The 18,130-nt window shown below is 47.7% G+C and overlaps 2 protein-coding genes across 2 annotated transcripts; both read right to left on the bottom strand.

The window, feature by feature from the left end:
* Positions 1-1,466: 1,466 nt before the first annotated feature.
* Positions 1,467-1,994, bottom strand: LOC141030604 (uncharacterized). Its single transcript, XM_073506172.1, has one exon. The coding sequence runs from the start codon at positions 1,992-1,994 to the stop codon at positions 1,467-1,469; it is 528 nt and encodes a 175-aa protein (XP_073362273.1).
* Positions 1,995-3,025: 1,031 nt separating this feature from the next.
* LOC141030573 (uncharacterized mitochondrial protein AtMg00860-like) lies at positions 3,026-3,361 on the bottom strand. The gene has a single exon (XM_073506171.1). The coding sequence runs from the start codon at positions 3,359-3,361 to the stop codon at positions 3,026-3,028; it is 336 nt and encodes a 111-aa protein (XP_073362272.1).
* Positions 3,362-18,130: the final 14,769 nt, after the last annotated feature.

Raw genomic sequence — 18,130 nt, 5'->3', positions numbered from 1 at the left:
TTTGACCAAGTCAAACGGGTCGGCCTTTGTAAGCTAAATGGGCCAGTGGTGGGTCGTCGCACGTGTCGACATATCATAGGCGCCTATCTGATCCACTGACGAGCTGACAAATGTTTCCTCCAGCCAATCCGAATTTTACACGTGGAAAATTCCCATTGGTGCGGGCTGTTAATGGGTTATCGGATCGAAAACCGGACCCGATAGCTTAACAGCGACCCGTTACGGTGGATGTCGCGTGTCGGTCACCCTTGACGAAACACTTCTGTGACGCACGATTTATCGTCATGGAAGTGGACACTTCCGTGATGATAATTTTGGTAATGTCATGGAACACTTCTGCGACAACACAGGTATGACTATCTTGATTCTGTCATAAAATCGTCATGGATGTACATGCATGACAAAAAATGTGACCTATTGTGACAAACATGTATCATCACGGAAGTGTATTTTTTTTGTAGTCTTGGTCTTCCCATGATGAGAGGGTTGTTGGTGATGACGACGCCTTCGATTTCACCCTCCCGGAGGGAAATATCCCTGGCGGAATCGCTCTGCCGGAGAGCAAACGTGCTCCTGCCCAGGTTCTGCCTCGAGACGCTGACGCTTCGTCTCAAAATCCTCTCTTTATTTTTTCTAGGGAAAATGGGCTATATACTAGAAGATGGGCACCGGAGGCTGGCCAGGGGTCCCACGAGCCACCAGGGCACGCCCAGGGGGTGGGCGCACCTTGGTGCCTCGTGGGCACCTGGGTGGCCCCCTGTGGTATTTCGTTTCACCAATATTTTTATTTATCCCAAAACAATTCTCCGTGAAATTTCAACTCATTTGGAGATGTGCAGAATGTGGTATCTCTGACATGGCTTTTTCAGGTCCAGAATCCCAGCTGCCGGCAATCTTCCTATTTATGTAAATCTTGCAAATTAAGAGAGAAAATGCATTAGAATTGCTCCACAAAGTGTTATATTGATCAAAAACCTTATAAATAACAGTAGGAAAACATGATGCAAAATGGACATATTTGTGACGACCCTAACCCTAGGAAAGGGGATCGGCCGCACAGGAGGGAGAATCGGGATGAGTAGAGGAGCAAGGGAGAGAGGTAGACGAAGTAGGTGAGAATGATTTCAGAGATATCTCATTTCCTGTCTCTCTATTCAGCCCGATAGGGTTAAGTACAACACGCTAGTTCCTAGGCCACATGAGGCCCAACACAACCCAGGCCTATGGCCCACTTGCTCTCTCCTACTACTGGTCCACCGATACCTCTGTATCAAGTGTGACAATTTTCCCCACTTGAGCGGTAGCGTCTTCTTCCTCCCAGCACGGCGCCATGGGATAGCGATGGCGAAGAACGCTGTAATCTTCCCAGGTGGCGGACTCCGGGGATAATGAGGCCATTGGATGCGGACTTGGACAACAGTGTTGCTGCCTTTCTTGACCATGCGGTGGTCAAGGATGACGATCGGCTAGAGCAGAGCGCCGGTGAGGTCTGGCATGCGAGGAATCTCGGAGAACACCGGCGAGTAGTTAGGTGTATATGGCTTGAGCTGGGAGACGTGGAAGACCGGGTGAATGTGACTGTCCTCTGGCAGCTTGAGCTTGTATGCCGTGGCACGGATGCATCGCACGATGTCGAACGGGCCAAAGAACTTGTACGCGAGCTTGGGGCAGAGGCGGTTGGCCACCATCAACTGCACGTATGGCTGAAGCTTCAGTAGGACCTGCTCGCTCACCATAAATGTGTGCTCTGTTCTTTTCTTATCGTCCTTTTGCTTGAACATGTTTTGTGCACGAGCAAGTTGAGCATGCAGTCTGTTGTTGTGGGTTGCCCAATCCAGATCATCTCCCGCTTCTGCTGGTAGCTTGGCTGCAATGGAGGGTAGCCCTCCTGGATTTGGTTCGTGGCCATAGAGAGCTTGGAACGGTGATGTGTCCAGCGAATAATGATGAGTGGTGTTATACCAGAATTCCGCCGTCGGCAGCCACTTGCGCATTGCTTGGGTGTGTTGTGGACTGCACATCACAAGTACATCTCCAAGCATTGGTTGACGCGCTCGCTTTGACCATCTATTTGTGGGTGATACATCGTCGAGTAGCTAAGCTTGGTGCCGGTTGCATCCAGCAGTGCATGCCACATGTTGCTGGTGAAGATAGGATCGTGATCAGAAATGATCGAATGAGGTATGCCGTGTAGCTTGATCACGGTGTCCCAGAAGGCGCGAGCGATGGTGGCCGCTGTGAAGGGGTGACGAAGCGGCACGAAGTGCGCATACTTGGTGAAGCGGTCGACGAGGACCATGATGACTTGGTAGCCCTCCGACGCCGACAGGCCTTCCACAGAATCCATCGTGAGATCGTGCCAGGGCTCCTTGGGCACAGGTAGCGGCTGCAGCAAGCCAGGGGTCTTCAGGTGCTCGTGCTTCGCATCCTGACACACGTCACACTGGTAGACGAAGTTGTCCACGACTTGTTTGAGGCCGCGCCAGGCAAAGTGCTTCTTCACTCTTTGGTAGGTGGCGATGACTGCAGAATGGCCACCCATAGCGCTGGCGTGGAGTGCGCTGTTCAGCTTGGTTTGGAGGGCGGTGTTTGCTCCGATCCATAGCTTGTCGTGGAAGCGAATGACTCCTTGACGGAGCTCATAGCCCGGCTCGTCAGGACTGCAGATGGCGAGCCGTTGAAGCAGGTCTTGACCATCGGCGTCGATCTTGTAGGAATTGGCCACCTCTTGTAGCCATTGCGGTTGGCAGGTCGACAGAGCATCGAGGGAGAGTAGGTGCCCAACGCGGGAGAGCGCGTCTGCTGCACCGTTGTTGATGCCGCGGTGGTACTTGAATGAGAATTGCAGTCCCACCAACTTGGACATGGCCTTCCGCTGAAGCTCCATGTCCAATGGCTGTTCGCCGAGGCTGCACAAGCTCTTGTGGTCCGTGACGATGACGAAGGGAGCATGCTAGAGGTAGGCGTGCCACTTGTTGATTGCCATGATCATGGCGAGGAACTCCTTCTCGTAGATGGAGAGCCGCTAGTTGTGAACCCCCAATGCCTTGCTAAGGTACGCGACCGAATGGCTTTCTTGAACTAGTACTGCTCCGACTCCTGTGTCGCACGCATCTGTCTTGATAGTGAAGGGGCGAGAGCAATATGGCAGGGCCAGCACCAGCGTGTTTGCCATGGCTTTCTTGATCAAGTCAAAGCCGGCTTGAGCTTGCGCGGACCAGATGAAGCCCTTCTTGGTGAGGTGCTGGGTGAGGGGCTTGGCAATGATGCCGTAGCGAGGGACGAATTTCCGATAATACCCGGTGAGGCCGAGAAAGCCACACAGCTCGGTGGCGTTGGTAGGAGTTGTCCAGTCGCGCATTGCACTGGTTTTGCTTTCATCCGTCGCCACGCCTTCCCGAATACTCGATGCGAGGTTGGGCGAAGGAACACTTGGACTCCTTGGCGTACAGTTGATTCTTGCGCGGAATGGCGAACACCGTGTGGAGATGCTCGGCGTGTTCCTGCAATGACTCACTAAAGACCAAGATGTCATCTATAAACGAAATGACGAACTTACGATTTTCATCCTTGAAGATATAGTTCATCACACATTGGAACGTTAGTGATCTGTTGGTGACTCCAAAAGGCATGATGCCGAACTAGAAATGCCCATGGTGGGTTTTGAAAGCCGTTTTCTCCTCGTCACCTTCACACATATGAATATGATGGTAACCGGCACAGAGATCGATATTGGAGAAGAATGATGCTCCGACAAGTTCATTGAGGAGTTCGTCGATGACTGGAATGGGGAATTTGTTCTTGATGGTGATTGTGTTCAAGCATCTGTAATTGACGCATAATCGCCATGTTCCATCCTTCTTCTTCACGAGCAGGACGGGGGCTGCAAACGGGCTCATGCTATGGGTGATCAACCCAGTGTGCAAGATCTCCGCAACTTGGCGCTCAATTTCGTCTTTCTGTAACGGAGAGTAGCGGTAAGGGTGACAGTTGACCAGTGTTGTTCCTGGCTCGAGTGTGATTGCGTGATCATACTGCCGGTGTGGGGGTAGCTCTGTAGGCTCAGCAAAACATCACGAAAATCTGTCAGCACACATTGAATGACAGGAAGAAATGGTTCTTCTGCCAGGTGTGGCGATTGGGTCTGAATTTCTAGCAGTGCAGCGCCCCAAATCTCTTTTGCTTCTTCCATCTGCCAGAGGGACGCAGCATCCAGTGCAGCGATTGTTGGTTGTTCGTCCAAACGGACACCTGTCAAGTGTATCGCGACGCCCTCTCGGTCGAATTGCATCGTCTTCTTTTGCCAAAATCGCACTACATTGGGCTGTGCTGGGCAAGCCAATCCACTCCCAGTACAACGTCATACACCCCCAAGTCGAGTACGCGCATATCTGTGCAGAACTCCTGTTCTTGTTGTTGGGGAACGCAATAATTTCAAAAAAATCTACAATCATGCAAGATCTATCTAGGAGAAGCATAGCAACGAGCGGGGAGAGAGTGTCCACGTACCCTCGTAGACCGAAAGCAGAAGCGTTTATCAACGCGGTTGATGTAGTCGTGCGTCTTCACGATCCGACCGATCCTAGCACCGAACGTACGGCACCTCCGTGTTCAGCACACGTTCAGCTCGATGACGTCCCTCGTACTCTTGATCCAGGTGAGGCCAAGGGAGAGTTTCGTCAGCACGACGGCGTGGCGACGGTGATGATGAAGTTACCATCACAGGGCTTCACCTCAACACTACGACGATATGACCGAGGTGTGTAACTCTGGAGGGGGGCACAGCACACGGCTAAAAGATCAACTTGTGTGTTCTAGGGTGCCCCCCTCCCCACGTATATAAAGGAGGGGGGAGGAGGCCGGCCAAGGGGGGAGGCACACCATGGGGGGGAGTCCTACTAGGACTCCAAACCTAGTTGGATTCGGCCCCTCCCTTTCCTATTCCAAGAGGGAGAAGGGGGAAGGAGGAGGAGGAGAGAAGGGACGAGGGAGGAGGGGGGCGTCATCCCCTTCCCTTGTCCAATTCGGACTGGGGCAAGGGGGCGTGCGCCACCTCCTGGCCGGCCCTCTCTCTTCTCCACTAAGGCCCATGAGGCCCAATAGCTTCCCAGGGGGGTCCGGTAACCCCCGGTACTCCGAAACTTATCCGAAACGACCCGAACCATTCCGGTGTCCGAATGTAACCTTCCAATATATGAATCTTTATGTCTCGACCATTTCGAGACTCCTAGTCATGTCTGTGATCTCATTCGGGACTCCGAACAAACTTCGGTCATCAAAACATATAACTCATAATACAAATCGTCATCGAACGTTAAGCGTGCGGACCCTACGGGTTCGAGAACTATGTAGACATGACCGAGACACATCTCGAGTCAACAACCAATAGCGGAACCTGGATGCTCATATTGGCTCCTACATATTCTACGACGATCTTTATCGGTCAAACCGCATAACAACATACGTTGTTCCCTTTGCCATCGGTATGTTACTTGCCCGAGATTCGATCGTCGGTATCATCATACCTAGTTCAATCTCGTTACCGGCAGGTCTCTTTACTCGTTCCGTAATGCATCATCCCGTAACAAACTCATTAGTCACATTGCTTGGAAGGCTTATAGTGATGTGCGTTACCGAGAGGGCCCAGAGATACCTCTCCGACAATCGGAGTGACAAATCCTAATCTCGATCTATGCCAACTCAACAAACACCATCGGAGACACCTGTAGAGCATCTTTATAATCACCCAGTTACGTTGTGATGTTTGATAGCACACTAAGTGTTCCTCCGGTATTCGGGAGTTGCATAATCTCATAGTCATAGGAACATGTATAAGTCATGAAGAAAGCAATAACAATAAACTAAACGATCATAGTGCTAAGCTAACGGATGGGTCTTGTCCATCACATCATTCTCTAATGATGTGATCCCGTTCATCATATTACAACACATGTCTATGGCTAGGAAACTTAACCATCTTTGATTAACGAGCTAGTCAAGTAGAGGCATACTAAGGACACTCTGTTTGTCTATATATTCACACATGTACTAAGTTTCCGGTTAATACAATTCTAGCATGAATAATAAACATTTATCATGATATAAGGAAATATAAATAACAACTTTATTATTGCCTCTAGGTCATATTTTCTTCAGTCTCCCACTTGCACTAGAGTCAATAATCTAGATTACATAGTAATGATTCTAACACCCATGGAGTCCTGGTGCTGATCATGTTTTGCTCGTGAGAGAGGCTTAGTCAACGGGTCTACAATATTCAGATATGTATGTATCTTACAAATCTCTATGTCCCCTTCCCACACTTGATGATGGATGGAATTGAAGCGTCTCTTGATGTGCTTGGTTCTCTTGTGAAATCTGGATTCCTTCACTAAGGCTATTGCTCCAGTATTGTCACAAAAGATTTTCATTGGACCCGATGCACTAGGTATGACACCTAGATCGAATATGAACTCCTTCATCCAGACTCCTTCATTTGCTGCTTCCGCGGTAGCTATGTACTCCGCTTCACACGTAGATCCCGCCACGACGCTCTGCTTGGAACTGTACCAATTGACAGTTCCACCGTTCAATATAAATGCGTATCCGGTTTGTGACTTAGAGTCATCCGGATCAGTGTCAAAGCTTGCATCGACGTAACCATTTACGACAAGCTCTTTGTCACCTCCATAAACGAGAAACATATCCTTAGTCCTTTTCAGGTATTTCAGGATGTTCTTGACCGCTTTCCAGTGATCCACTCCTGGATTACTTTGGTACCTCCCTACTATACTTATAGCAAGGCACACATCAGGTCTGGTACACAGCATTGCATACATGATAGAACCTATGGCTGAAGCATAGGGAATGACTTTCATTTTCTCTCTATCTTCTGAAGTGGTCGGGCATTGAGTCTCACTCAACTTCACACCTTGTAACACAGGCAAGAACCCTATCTTTGACTGATCCATTTTGAACTTATTCAAAATCTTATCCAGGTATGTGCTTTGTGAAAGTCCAATTAAGCGTCTTGATCTATCTTTATAGATCTTGATGCCTAATATGTAAGCAGCTTCACCAAGGTCTTTCATAGAAAAACTTTTATTCAAGTATCCCTTTATGCTATCCAGAAATTCTATATCACTTACATATAATATTAGAAATGCTACAGAGCTCCCACCCACTTTCTTGTAAATACAGGCTTCTCCAAAAGTCTGTATAAAACCATATGCTTTGATCACACTATCAAAACGTTTATTCCAATTCCGAGAGGCTTGCACCAGTCCATAAATGGATTGCTCGAGCTTGCATTCTTTGTTAGCATCCTTTGGATCGATAAAACCTTCTGGTTGGATCATATACAACTCTTCTTCCAGAAATCCATTCAGGAATGCAGTTTTGACATCCATTTGCCAAATTTCATAATCATAAAATGCGGCAATTGCTAACATGATTCAGACAGACTTAAGCATTGCTGCGGGTGAAAAAGTCTCATCGTAGTCAACTCCTTGAACTTGTGGAAAACCTTTCGCCATAAGTCGAGCTTTGTAGACAGTAACATTACCGTCAGTGTTAGTCTTTTTCTTGAAGATCCATTTATTCTCTATGGCTTGCCGATCATCGGGCAAGTCAACCAAAGTCCATACTTTGTTTTCATACATGGATCCCATCTCAGATTTCATGGTTTCAAGCCATTTCGCCGAATCTGGGCTCATCATCGCTTCCTCATAGTTTGTAGGTTCGTCATGGTCAAGTAACATGACCTCCAAAACAGGATTACCGTACCACTCTGGTGCGGATCTTACTCTGGTTGACCTACGAGGTTCGGTAGTAACTTGATCTGAAGTTTCATGATCACTATCATTAGCTTCCTCACTAATTGGTGTAGGAATCACTGGAACTGATTTCTGTGATGAACTACTTTCCAATTCGGGAGCAGGTACAATTACCTCATCAAGTTCTACTTTCCCCCCACTCACTTATTTCGAGAGAAACTCCTTCTCTAGAAAGGATCCATTCTTAGCAACGAATATCTTGCCTCCGGATCTGTGATAGAAGGTGTACCCAACAGTCTCCTTGGGTATCCTATGAAGACACATTTCTCCGATTTGGGTTCGAGCTTATCAGGTTGAGGCTTTTTCACATAAGCATCGCAGCCCCAAACTTTAAGAAACGACAACTTGGGTTTCTTGCCCACAGTTCATAAGGTGTCATCTCAACGGATTTAGATGGTGCCCTATTTAATGTGAATGCAGCCATCTCTAAAGCATAACCCCAAAACGATAGCGGTAAATCGGTAGGAGACATCATAGATCGCACCATATCTAATAAAGTGAGGTTACGACGTTCGGACACACCATTACGCTGTGGTGTTCCAGGTGGCATGAGTTGCGAAACTATTCCACATTGTTTCAAATGAAGACCAAACTCGTAACTCAAATATTCACCTCCACTAAAAACTTTATTTTCTTGTTACGACGATTTTCCACTTCACTCTGAAATTCTTTGAACTTTTCGGTGTGTAACCATATAAGGTTTTATTCATGTAAACAGAACAACAATTATTCTCTAACTTAAATGAATAACCGTATTGCAATAAACATGATCAAATCATATTCATCCTCAACGCAAACACCAAATAACACTTATTTAGGTTCAACACTAATCCCGAAATATAGGGAGTGTGCGATGATGATCATATCAATCTTGGAACCACTTCCAATACACATCGTCACTTCATCCTTAACTAGTTTCTGTTCATTATGCAACTCCCGTTTCGAGTTACTACTCTTTAGCAACTGAACCAGTATCAAATACCGAGGGGTTGCTATGAACACTAGTAAAATACACATCAATAATCTGTATGTCAAATATACCTTTGTTCACTTTGCCATCCTTCTTATCCACCAAATACTTGGGGCAGTTCCGCTTCCAGTGACCAGTCCCTTTGCAGTAGAAGCACTAGTCTCAGGCTTAGGTCCAGAATTGGGCTTCTTCACTTGAGCAGCAACTTGCTTGTCGTTCTTCTTGAAGTTCCCCTTCTATCCCTTTGCCCTTTTCTTGAAACTAGTGGTCTTGTTAACCATCAACACTTGATGCTCTTTCTTGATTTCTACCTCCGTCAATTTCAGCATCGCGAAGAGCTCGGGAATTACTTTCATCATCCCTTGCATACTATAGTTCATCACGAAGTTCTACTAACTTGGTGATGGTGACTAGAGAATTCTGTCAATCACTATTTTATCTGGAAGATTAACTCCCACTTGATTCAAGCGATTGTAGTACCCAGACAATCTGAGCACATGCTCACTGCTTGAGCTATTCTCCTCCATCTTTTAGCTATAGAACTTGTTGGAGACTTCATATCTCTCAACTCGGATATTTGCTTGAAATATTAACTTCAACTCCTGGAACATCTCATATGGTCCATGACGTTCAAAACGTCTTTGAAGTTCCGATTCTAAGCCATTAAGCATGGTGCACTAAACTATCAAGTAGTCACCATATTGAGCTAGCCAAACGTTCATAATGTCTGCATCTGCTCCTGCAATAGGTCTGTCACCTAGCGGTGCATCAAGGACATAATTCTTCTGTGCAGCAATGAGGATAATCCTCAGATCACGGATCTAATCCGCATCATTGCTACTAACATCTTTCAACATAATTTTTCTCTAGGAATATATCAAAATAAACATAGGGAAGCAACACCGCGAGCTATTGATCTACAACATAATTTGCAAAATACTATCAGGACTAAGTTCATGATAAATTTAAGTTCAATTAATCATATTACTTAAGAACTCCCACTTAGATAGACATCCCTCTAATCATCTAAGTGATCACGTGATCCAAATCAACTAAACCATAACCGATCATCACGTGAAATGGAGTAGTTTTCAATGGTGAACATCACTATGTTGATCATATCTATTATATGATTCACGCTCGACCTTTCGGTCTCAGTGTTCCGAGGCCATATCTACATATGCTAGGCTCGTCAAGTTTAACCTGAGTATTCTGCGTGTGCAAAACTGTTTTGCACCCATTGTATTTGAACGTAGAGCCTATCACACCCGATCATCACGTGGTGTCTCAGCACGAAGAACTTTCGCAACGGTGCATACTCAGGGAGAACACTTATACTTTGATAATTTAGTGAGGGATCATCTTATAATGCTACCGTCAATCAAAGCAAGATAAGATGCATAAAAGATAAACATCACATGCAATCAATATAAGTGATATGATATGGCCATCATCATCTTGTGCTTGTGATCTCCATCTCCGAAGCACCGTCATGATCACCATCGTCACCGGCGCGACACCTTGATCTCCATCGTAGCATCATTGTCGTCTCGCCAATCTTATGATTCTACGACTATCGCTACCGCTTAGTGATAAAGTAAAGCATTACAGGGCGATTGCATTGCATACAATAAAGCGACAACCATATGGCTCCTGCCAGTTGCCGATAACTCGGTTACAAAACATGATCATCTCATACAATAAAATTTAGCATCATGTCTTGACCATATCACATCACAACATGCCCTGCAAAAACAAGTTAGACGTCCTCTACTTTGTTGTTGCAAGTTTTACATGGCTGCTACGGGCTTAGCAAGAACCGTTCTCACCTACGCATCAAAACCACAACGATAGTTTGTCAAGTTGGTGCTGTTTTAACCTTCGCAAGGACCGGGCGTAGCCACACTCGGTTCAACTAAAGTTGGAGAAACTGACACCTGCCAGCCACCTCTGTGCAAAGCACGTCGGAAGAACCAGTCTCGCGTAAGCGTACGCGTAATGCCGGTCCGGGCCGCTTCATCCAACAATACCGCCGAATCAAAGTATGACATGCTGGTAAGCAATATGACTTATATCGCCCACAACTCACTTGTGTTCTACTCGTGCATATGACATCTACGCATAAAACCTGGCTCGGATGCCACTGTTGGGGAACGTAGTAATTTCAAAAATTTCCTACGCACACGCAAGATCATGGTGATGCATAGCAACGAGAGGGGAGAGTGTTGTCCACGTACCCTCGTAGACCGAAAGCGGAAGCGTTAATACAACGCGGTTGGTGTAGTCGTACGTCTTCACGATCCGACTGATCAAGTACCGAACGTACGGCACCTCCGAGTTCAGCACACGTTCAGCTCGATGACGTCCCTCGAACTCCGATCCAGCCGAGTGTTGAGGGAGAGTTCGTCAGCACGACGGCGTGGTGACGATGATGATGTTCTACCGACGCAGGGCTTCGCCTAAGCACCGCTACGATATTATCGAGGTGTAATATGGTGGAGGGGGGCACCGCACACGGCTAAGAGATCAATGATCAATTGTTGTGTCTATGGGGTGCCCCCTGCCCCCGTATATAAAGGAGCAAGGGGGAGGCGGCTGGCCAAGGAGGAGGGCGCTCCAAGGGGGGAGTCCTACTCCCACCGGGAGTAGGACTCCTCCTTTCCTTGTTGGAGTAGGAGAGAAGGAAAGAGGGGGAGAGGGAGAAGGAAAAAGGGGCTGCACCCCTTGTCCAATTCGGACCAGAGGGGGGGTGCGCGCCTCCTTCCTTTTGGCCTCTCTCTTCTATTCCCGTATGGCCCAATAAGGCCCAATACTTCTCCCCAGCGAATTCCGGTAACTCTCCGGTACTCCGATAAATACCCGAATCACTCGGAACCTTTCCGAAGTCCGAATATAGTCGTCCAATATATCGATCTTTATGTCTCGGCCATTTCGAGACTCCTCGTCATGTCCCTGATCTCATCCGGGACTCCGAACTCCTTCGGTACATCAAAACACATAAACTCATAATATAACCGTCATCTAACTTTAAGCGTGCGGACCCTACGGGTTCGAGAACTATGTAGACATGACCGAGACACGTCTCCGGTCAATAACCAATAGCGGAACCTGGATGCTCATATTGGCTCCCACATATTCTACGAAGATCTTTATCGGTCAAACCGCATAACAACATACGTTGTTCCCTTTGTCATCAATATGTTACTTGCCCGAGATTCGATCGTCGGTATCTTAATACCTAGTTCAATCTCGTTATCGGCAAGTCTCTTTACTCGTTCCGTAATACATCATCCCGCAACTAGCTCATTAGTTGCAATGCTTGCAAGGCTTATAGTGATGTGCATTACCGAGTGGGCCCAGAGATACCTCTCCGACAATCGAAGTGACAAATCCTAATCTCGAAATACGCCAACCCAACAAGTACCTTCGGAGACACCTGTAGAGCACCTTTATAATCACCCAGTTACGTTGTGACGTTTGGTAGCACACAAAGTGTTCCTCCGATAAACGGGAGTTGCATAATCTCATAGTCATAGGAACATGTATAAGTCATGAAGAAAGCAATAGCAACATACTAAACGATCGAGTGCTAAGCTAACGGAATGGGTCAAGTCAATCACATCATTCTCCTAATGATGTGATCCCGTTAATCAAATGACAACTCATGTCTATGGCTAGGAAACATAACCATCTTTGATCAACGAGCTAGTCAAGTAGAGGCATACTAGTGACACTCTGTTTGTCTATGTATTCACACATGTATCAAGTTTCCGGTTAATACAATTCTAGCATGAATAATAAACATTTATCATGATATATGGAAATAAATAATAACTTTATTATTGCCTCTAGGGCATATTTTCTTCAAGCAAGCCCTGCAAAAACAAGTTAGACGTCCTCTACTTTGTTGTTGCAAGTTTTACGTGGCTGCTACGGGCTTCTAGCAAGAACCGTTCTTACCTACGCATCAAAACCACAATGATTTTTTGTCAAGTGTGCTATTTTAACCTTCAACAAGGACCGGGCGTAGTCAAACTCGATTCAACTAAAGTTGGAGAAACAGACACCCACTAGCCACCTGTGTGCGAAGCACGTCGGTAGAACCAGTCTCATGAACGCGGTCATGTAATGTCGGTCTGGGCCGCTTCATCCAACAATACCGCCGAATCAAAGTATGACATGCTAGTAAGCAGTATGACTATTATCGCCGACAACTCTTTGTGTTCTACTCGTGCATATAACATCTACGGATAGACCTGACTCGGATGCCACTGTTGGGGAACGCAGTAATTTCAAAAAAATTCCTACGATCATGCAAGATCTATCTAGGAGAAGCATAGCAACGAGCAGGGAGAGTGTGTCCACGTACCCTCGTAGACCGAAAGCGAAAGCGTTTTATCAACGCGGTTGATGTAGTCGTACGTCTTCACGATTCGACCAATCCTAGCACCGAACGTACGGCACCTCCGTGTTCAGCACACGTTCAGCTCGATGATGTCCCTCGTACACTTGATCCAGTTGAGGCCAAGGGAGAGTTTCGTCAGCACGACGGCGTGTCAACGGTGATGATGAAGTTACCGGCACAGGGCTTCGCCTAAGCACTACGACGATATGACCGAGGTGTGTAACTCTGGAGGGGGCACCGCACACGGCTAAAAGATCAACTTGTGTGTTCTAGGGTGCCCCCCTCCCCACGTATATAAAGGAGCGGGAGGAGGAGGCCGGCCAAGGGGGGAGGCGCGCCATGGGGGGGAGTCCTACTAGGACTCCAAACCTAGTAGGATTCGGCCCCTCCCTTTCCCATTCCAAGAGGGAGAAGGGGGGAAGGAGGAGGAGGAGGAGAGAAGGAAGGAGGGGGGCGCCGCCCCCTCCCCTTGTCCAATTCGGATTGGGGCAAAGGGGCACGCGCCACCTCCTGTCCGGCCCTCTCTCTTCTCCACTAAGGCCCATGAGGCCCAATAGCTTCCCGGGGGGGTCCGGTAACCCCCAGTACTTTGAAACTTATCCGAAACGACCCGAACCATTCCGGTGTCCGAATGTAACCTTCCAATATATGAATCTTTATGTCTCGACCATTTCGAGACTCCTCGTCATGTCCGTGATCTCATCAAGGACTCCGAACAAACTTCGGTCATCAAAACACATAACTCATAGTACAAATCGTCATCGAACGTTAAGCGTGCGGACCCTACAGGTTCGAGAACTATGTAGACATGACCGAGACACATCTTCGGTCAATAACCAATAGCGGAACCTGGATGCTCATATTGGCTCCTACATATTCTACGAAGATCTTTATCGGTCAAACCGCATAACAACATACGTTGTTCCCTTTGTCATCAGTATGTTACTTGCCCGAGATTCGATGGTCGGTATCATCATACCTAGTTCAATCTCATCATCCCGTAACTAACTCATTAGTCACATTGCTTGCAAGGCTTATAGTGATGTGCATTACCGAGAGGGCTTAGAGATACCTCTCCGACAATCGGATTGACAAATCCTAATCTGATCTATGCCAACTCAACAAACACCATCGGAGACACCTGTAGAGCATCTTTATAATAACCCAGTTACGTTGTGACATTTGATAGCACACTAAGTGTTCCTCTGGTATTCGGGAGTTGCATAATCTCATAGTCATAGGAACATGTATAAGTCATGAAGAAAGCAATAGCAATAAACTAAACGATCATAGTGCTAAGCTAACGGATGGGTCTTGTCCATCACATCATTCTCTAATGATGTGATCCCGTTCATCAAATGACAACACATGTCTATGGCTAGGAAACTTAACCATCTTTGATATAAGGAAATATAAATAACAACTTTATTATTACCTCTAGGGCATATTTCCTTCACTTGTGTCTTCCATTGCAGTTGGGGCACAAGCTTGGTGCAGTGTAGTTGCTGTCCATTAGCCACATGAACTCTCAATGGTCGAATATCAGTGGTGACAGCTCCCATGCGAGCAGCGAACGAGGAGTTGATGAAGCTATTGGTGTTTCCCGAGTCCACCAAGAGTAACATGGTCAGATTGCCTATTGTAGCGCGCAGGCGGATGGTCCCGGCTGCTTTTGTTCCTTCCATGGCATGGGCTGACAGAAGACAGCATGCTGGATCTTTAGTCATTGGTGCATCCAACAACTGTAGTGCTCGGACTGCATCGTCCGAGAGCACTTCCCCATAATCACCAACCTTGATGGTGAGGAGTTGGGCGGAGCGCTTGCACCGATGCTCGCGGGAGTACTTCTCCCCACAACAGAAACAGAGCCCGTGTTGACGCCTGTAGTCGCGTAACGGACGCTCCCTGCCGAAATCGTCGATGGCTGCTTAGGTGCGGCAACTGGGCGCGATGGGGGCGCCGCGGGCAGTGGAGGCGGTGGTGGTCGACCGGGCTGCGGTGCTGTATAAGGCAGAGGAGCTGGCCTGCTTGGGGGTATATGCCGTGGACGGGCACACTGATGTTCCAGTTCTTCTTCCTGAATTCGGGCAAAAACTGTTGCTCTTGTGATACTCGTGGGTGCTTGGATGCGCATGGCTGCACGCAGTTCATCCTTGAGGTCCAACAAAAATTGTGTGATGAAGAACTTGGGACCGAGTGTGGCATCCAAGGCGAGCAAATTGTACATGTAAACCTCGAATTGCTATCGGTACTCCACCACAATGCCTGTCTGTCGCAATTGCAGAAGGTTGTGCATCATGGACTCAAATTCCTCTGATCCGAATTCCTCCTCAAGTGCTCTTCTGAACATCTCCCAATTCAGAACCAGATTCTGTTGGCGGAAGGCGCGGAGCCACAGTGCGGCGTGTCCTTCCACATAGAGTGATGCCGTGGCTACCCAATTGTGTTGTGGCACTCGGTACAGCTCGAAATACGCCAGACAACGATCAAGCCAGACACGCGGACACTCGCCGTCGAAGCGGGGGAAATTGTGTTTCGGCGGCTTGGTGAAGGAATCCTCTCGAGGTTGTTGTTGGTGATGGCGGTCGGTTTGCCACTGGTGTTGATCGGGGCAATTGAGGAGCGGTGGCCCGTCGTTCGACAGCCGCGCGAACTGCTAGTTGCCGGCCAATGCTTGTGGAATAGGCAGCGCGCTCGGAGGAGGTGCGGTATGCGGGGCTTGTGGAGGTGGAGGGGGCACGTGCTACTGGGGCCCTTCCTTAATCGCCGACGTGTGGAGCGTTGCCGCAGACGGGTTGTGGACCGCTGAACTTGGGGAAGGAGATGTCGAGGCCGAGTATGAGGTAACCTTGCGGACGTCGTCCACATCGGCCTCGGTGAGGCCGATCTGCTTCAAGAGGCTCTGTAATTCGTGGGAGACTTGGCTGTTGAAGGCGGGCTGCACCTCGGCGCGCTTCCCCGCCTCCGCCTTCTCCTCGTCGAAACGCTCGAGCAGCTTCTCCATGAGGGAGGTTGGACGTCTGGTTCTCCATGGCAGCCATGAGGTGCCGCGTCTGCGCAGAAGCCTTGGACGGCGCCGTTGCTCCCGCTCCGAGCAAATCGAACCCTCCGCAGGATTTTGTGCGAATTCACCGAAGCAAATCCGCACCTGATGCAGTGGATGTTACCGATTTTCCCAGAGGATATGGGTGCGACGGCGTGGATTGGCAGCAGAGGAGAAAATTTGTGGCTCTAGATACCAATTGTGACGACCCTAACCCTAGGAAAGGGGATCGACCGCACAGGAGGGAGAATCGAGATGAGGAGAGGAGCAAGGGAGAGAGGTAGACGAAGTAGGTGAGAATGATTTCAGAGATATCTCATTTCCTGTCTCTTTGTTTAGCCCGATAGGGTTAAGTACAACACGCTAGTTCCTAGGCCACATGCGGCCCAACACAACCTAGGCTTACGGCCCACTTGCTCTCTCCTACTACTTGTCCACCGATACCTCTGTATCAGGTGTGACAGTATCAACTCCCCCAAGCTTAGACCTCGCTTGTCCTCAAGCGAAAGCCGATGTCGATAATCATGACCACATGTTTAGAGAGAGAGGTGTCGATAAAAACAAAATACAGACATAGTAGCATCATGATCAATATCATAGCAGCAATATATTATTATCATAAAACTTCTCATGAGCAAGTAACAATTCATCACAACAACGAAGTATAAGGCATAAACTTTCTTGAAAACTAACAAACTATGTTCTCGGTCAACAAGGCAATTGCAATTCATTATATTTTCAGGAAGAGTCTCATGTAGGAGCTCTTGTTTAGCAAGTCCACATACTAAACTATCATTTAGTCTTCTATGATTGCTGACACTCATGACATATATATGGAGCAAAAGTTTCAGCCAGACACGTAGAACGATAGGGCTTATAATTTCGCCTCCCAACTCATTTACCTCAAGGGTAACGTCAACAATAATAACTCATGACCACTCATATCCAACTGGATATATATGCTTAGATCTTTCCCCACCACATGATGATTGCAAAAGAGAAAAACAAAAAGGAATAGAGAGGAACACTATTGACTCTTGCACGAAAAGTAAATACATAAAAATAAAAATATAGGTCCTTCGTAGAGGGAAACAGAGGTTGTCATGCTCTTAAGGGCTCGTTCGTTCAAAAGTTTTACAGAGTTGAATTCAAAACAAATATTCATATGCGAGTTGTTTGATTTGTGCACGAGCGAAGGAAAACAAGATTCATTTCATCATTAAAAAAAGACCTTGATAAGTGCCACATTTATGGCATGAACATACCGTAACACCGAACATTTTTTATGCCAAGTTTAGTGACACGAGGATGACAATTTCAGTTGTAAGCATGACAATTTCTTTTCAGATGACAAGTTCAGTTTTTATTGGATTTGTTTTTTTCTTTTTGAATGACAACTTTATTTAGTTTTAAAAAAATCAGGACCGGAACGCTTTGTATCACACGTGTGTCACTTATTATTTAAAAAAATAGAAAAAAAACTAGATTAGCAGAGAGCCGGCAACCCAAATCGATCGGCACCGGCGCTGGTGAACCAGCGAGGTCCGGAGCCAATAATTGAGGAGGAGCAGACGATGGGATCGGAACGGCGCTGCTGGAATTCGAGTGCCCGATTAAAAAAAGAAGACAGGAAAGGAGACGGGCGGAGCCTCCGCCGATGGAAAGGAGACGGAGGAGGTTACACGGCGCACGGCCACGCGGCCACGCCGCGCGCGGGCGGGAGGGGGGAGAGCGGTGGGTGGCTGGCCTGGCCCCGGCCCCCCGCACCGCGGCCTCGAGTGCCCACCACGGCACGGGCCGCACGACGCGGCGCCGTGCGGTGCGGTGCCTCTGCCCCCGCCCGTGCCGTGCCATTACCCACCCCTTACTGCCCGCCC

The sequence above is a fragment of the Aegilops tauschii genome, chromosome 1, assembly GCF_002575655.3.
Source record: "Aegilops tauschii subsp. strangulata cultivar AL8/78 chromosome 1, Aet v6.0, whole genome shotgun sequence".
Taxonomy (NCBI): Eukaryota; Viridiplantae; Streptophyta; class Magnoliopsida; order Poales; family Poaceae; genus Aegilops; species Aegilops tauschii.
Note: the sequence above shows the minus strand (reverse complement) of the source record. Positions and strands in the feature narration are given on the sequence as shown.

What these genes read in the sequence shown, in the direction of transcription:
- LOC141030604 (XM_073506172.1), bottom strand. Translation starts at nt 1,994, where the DNA reads ATGCGCAAGTGGCTGCCGACGGCGGAATTCTGGTATAACACCACTCAT.
- LOC141030573 (XM_073506171.1), bottom strand. Translation starts at nt 3,361, where the DNA reads ATGCGCGACTGGACAACTCCTACCAACGCCACCGAGCTGTGTGGCTTT.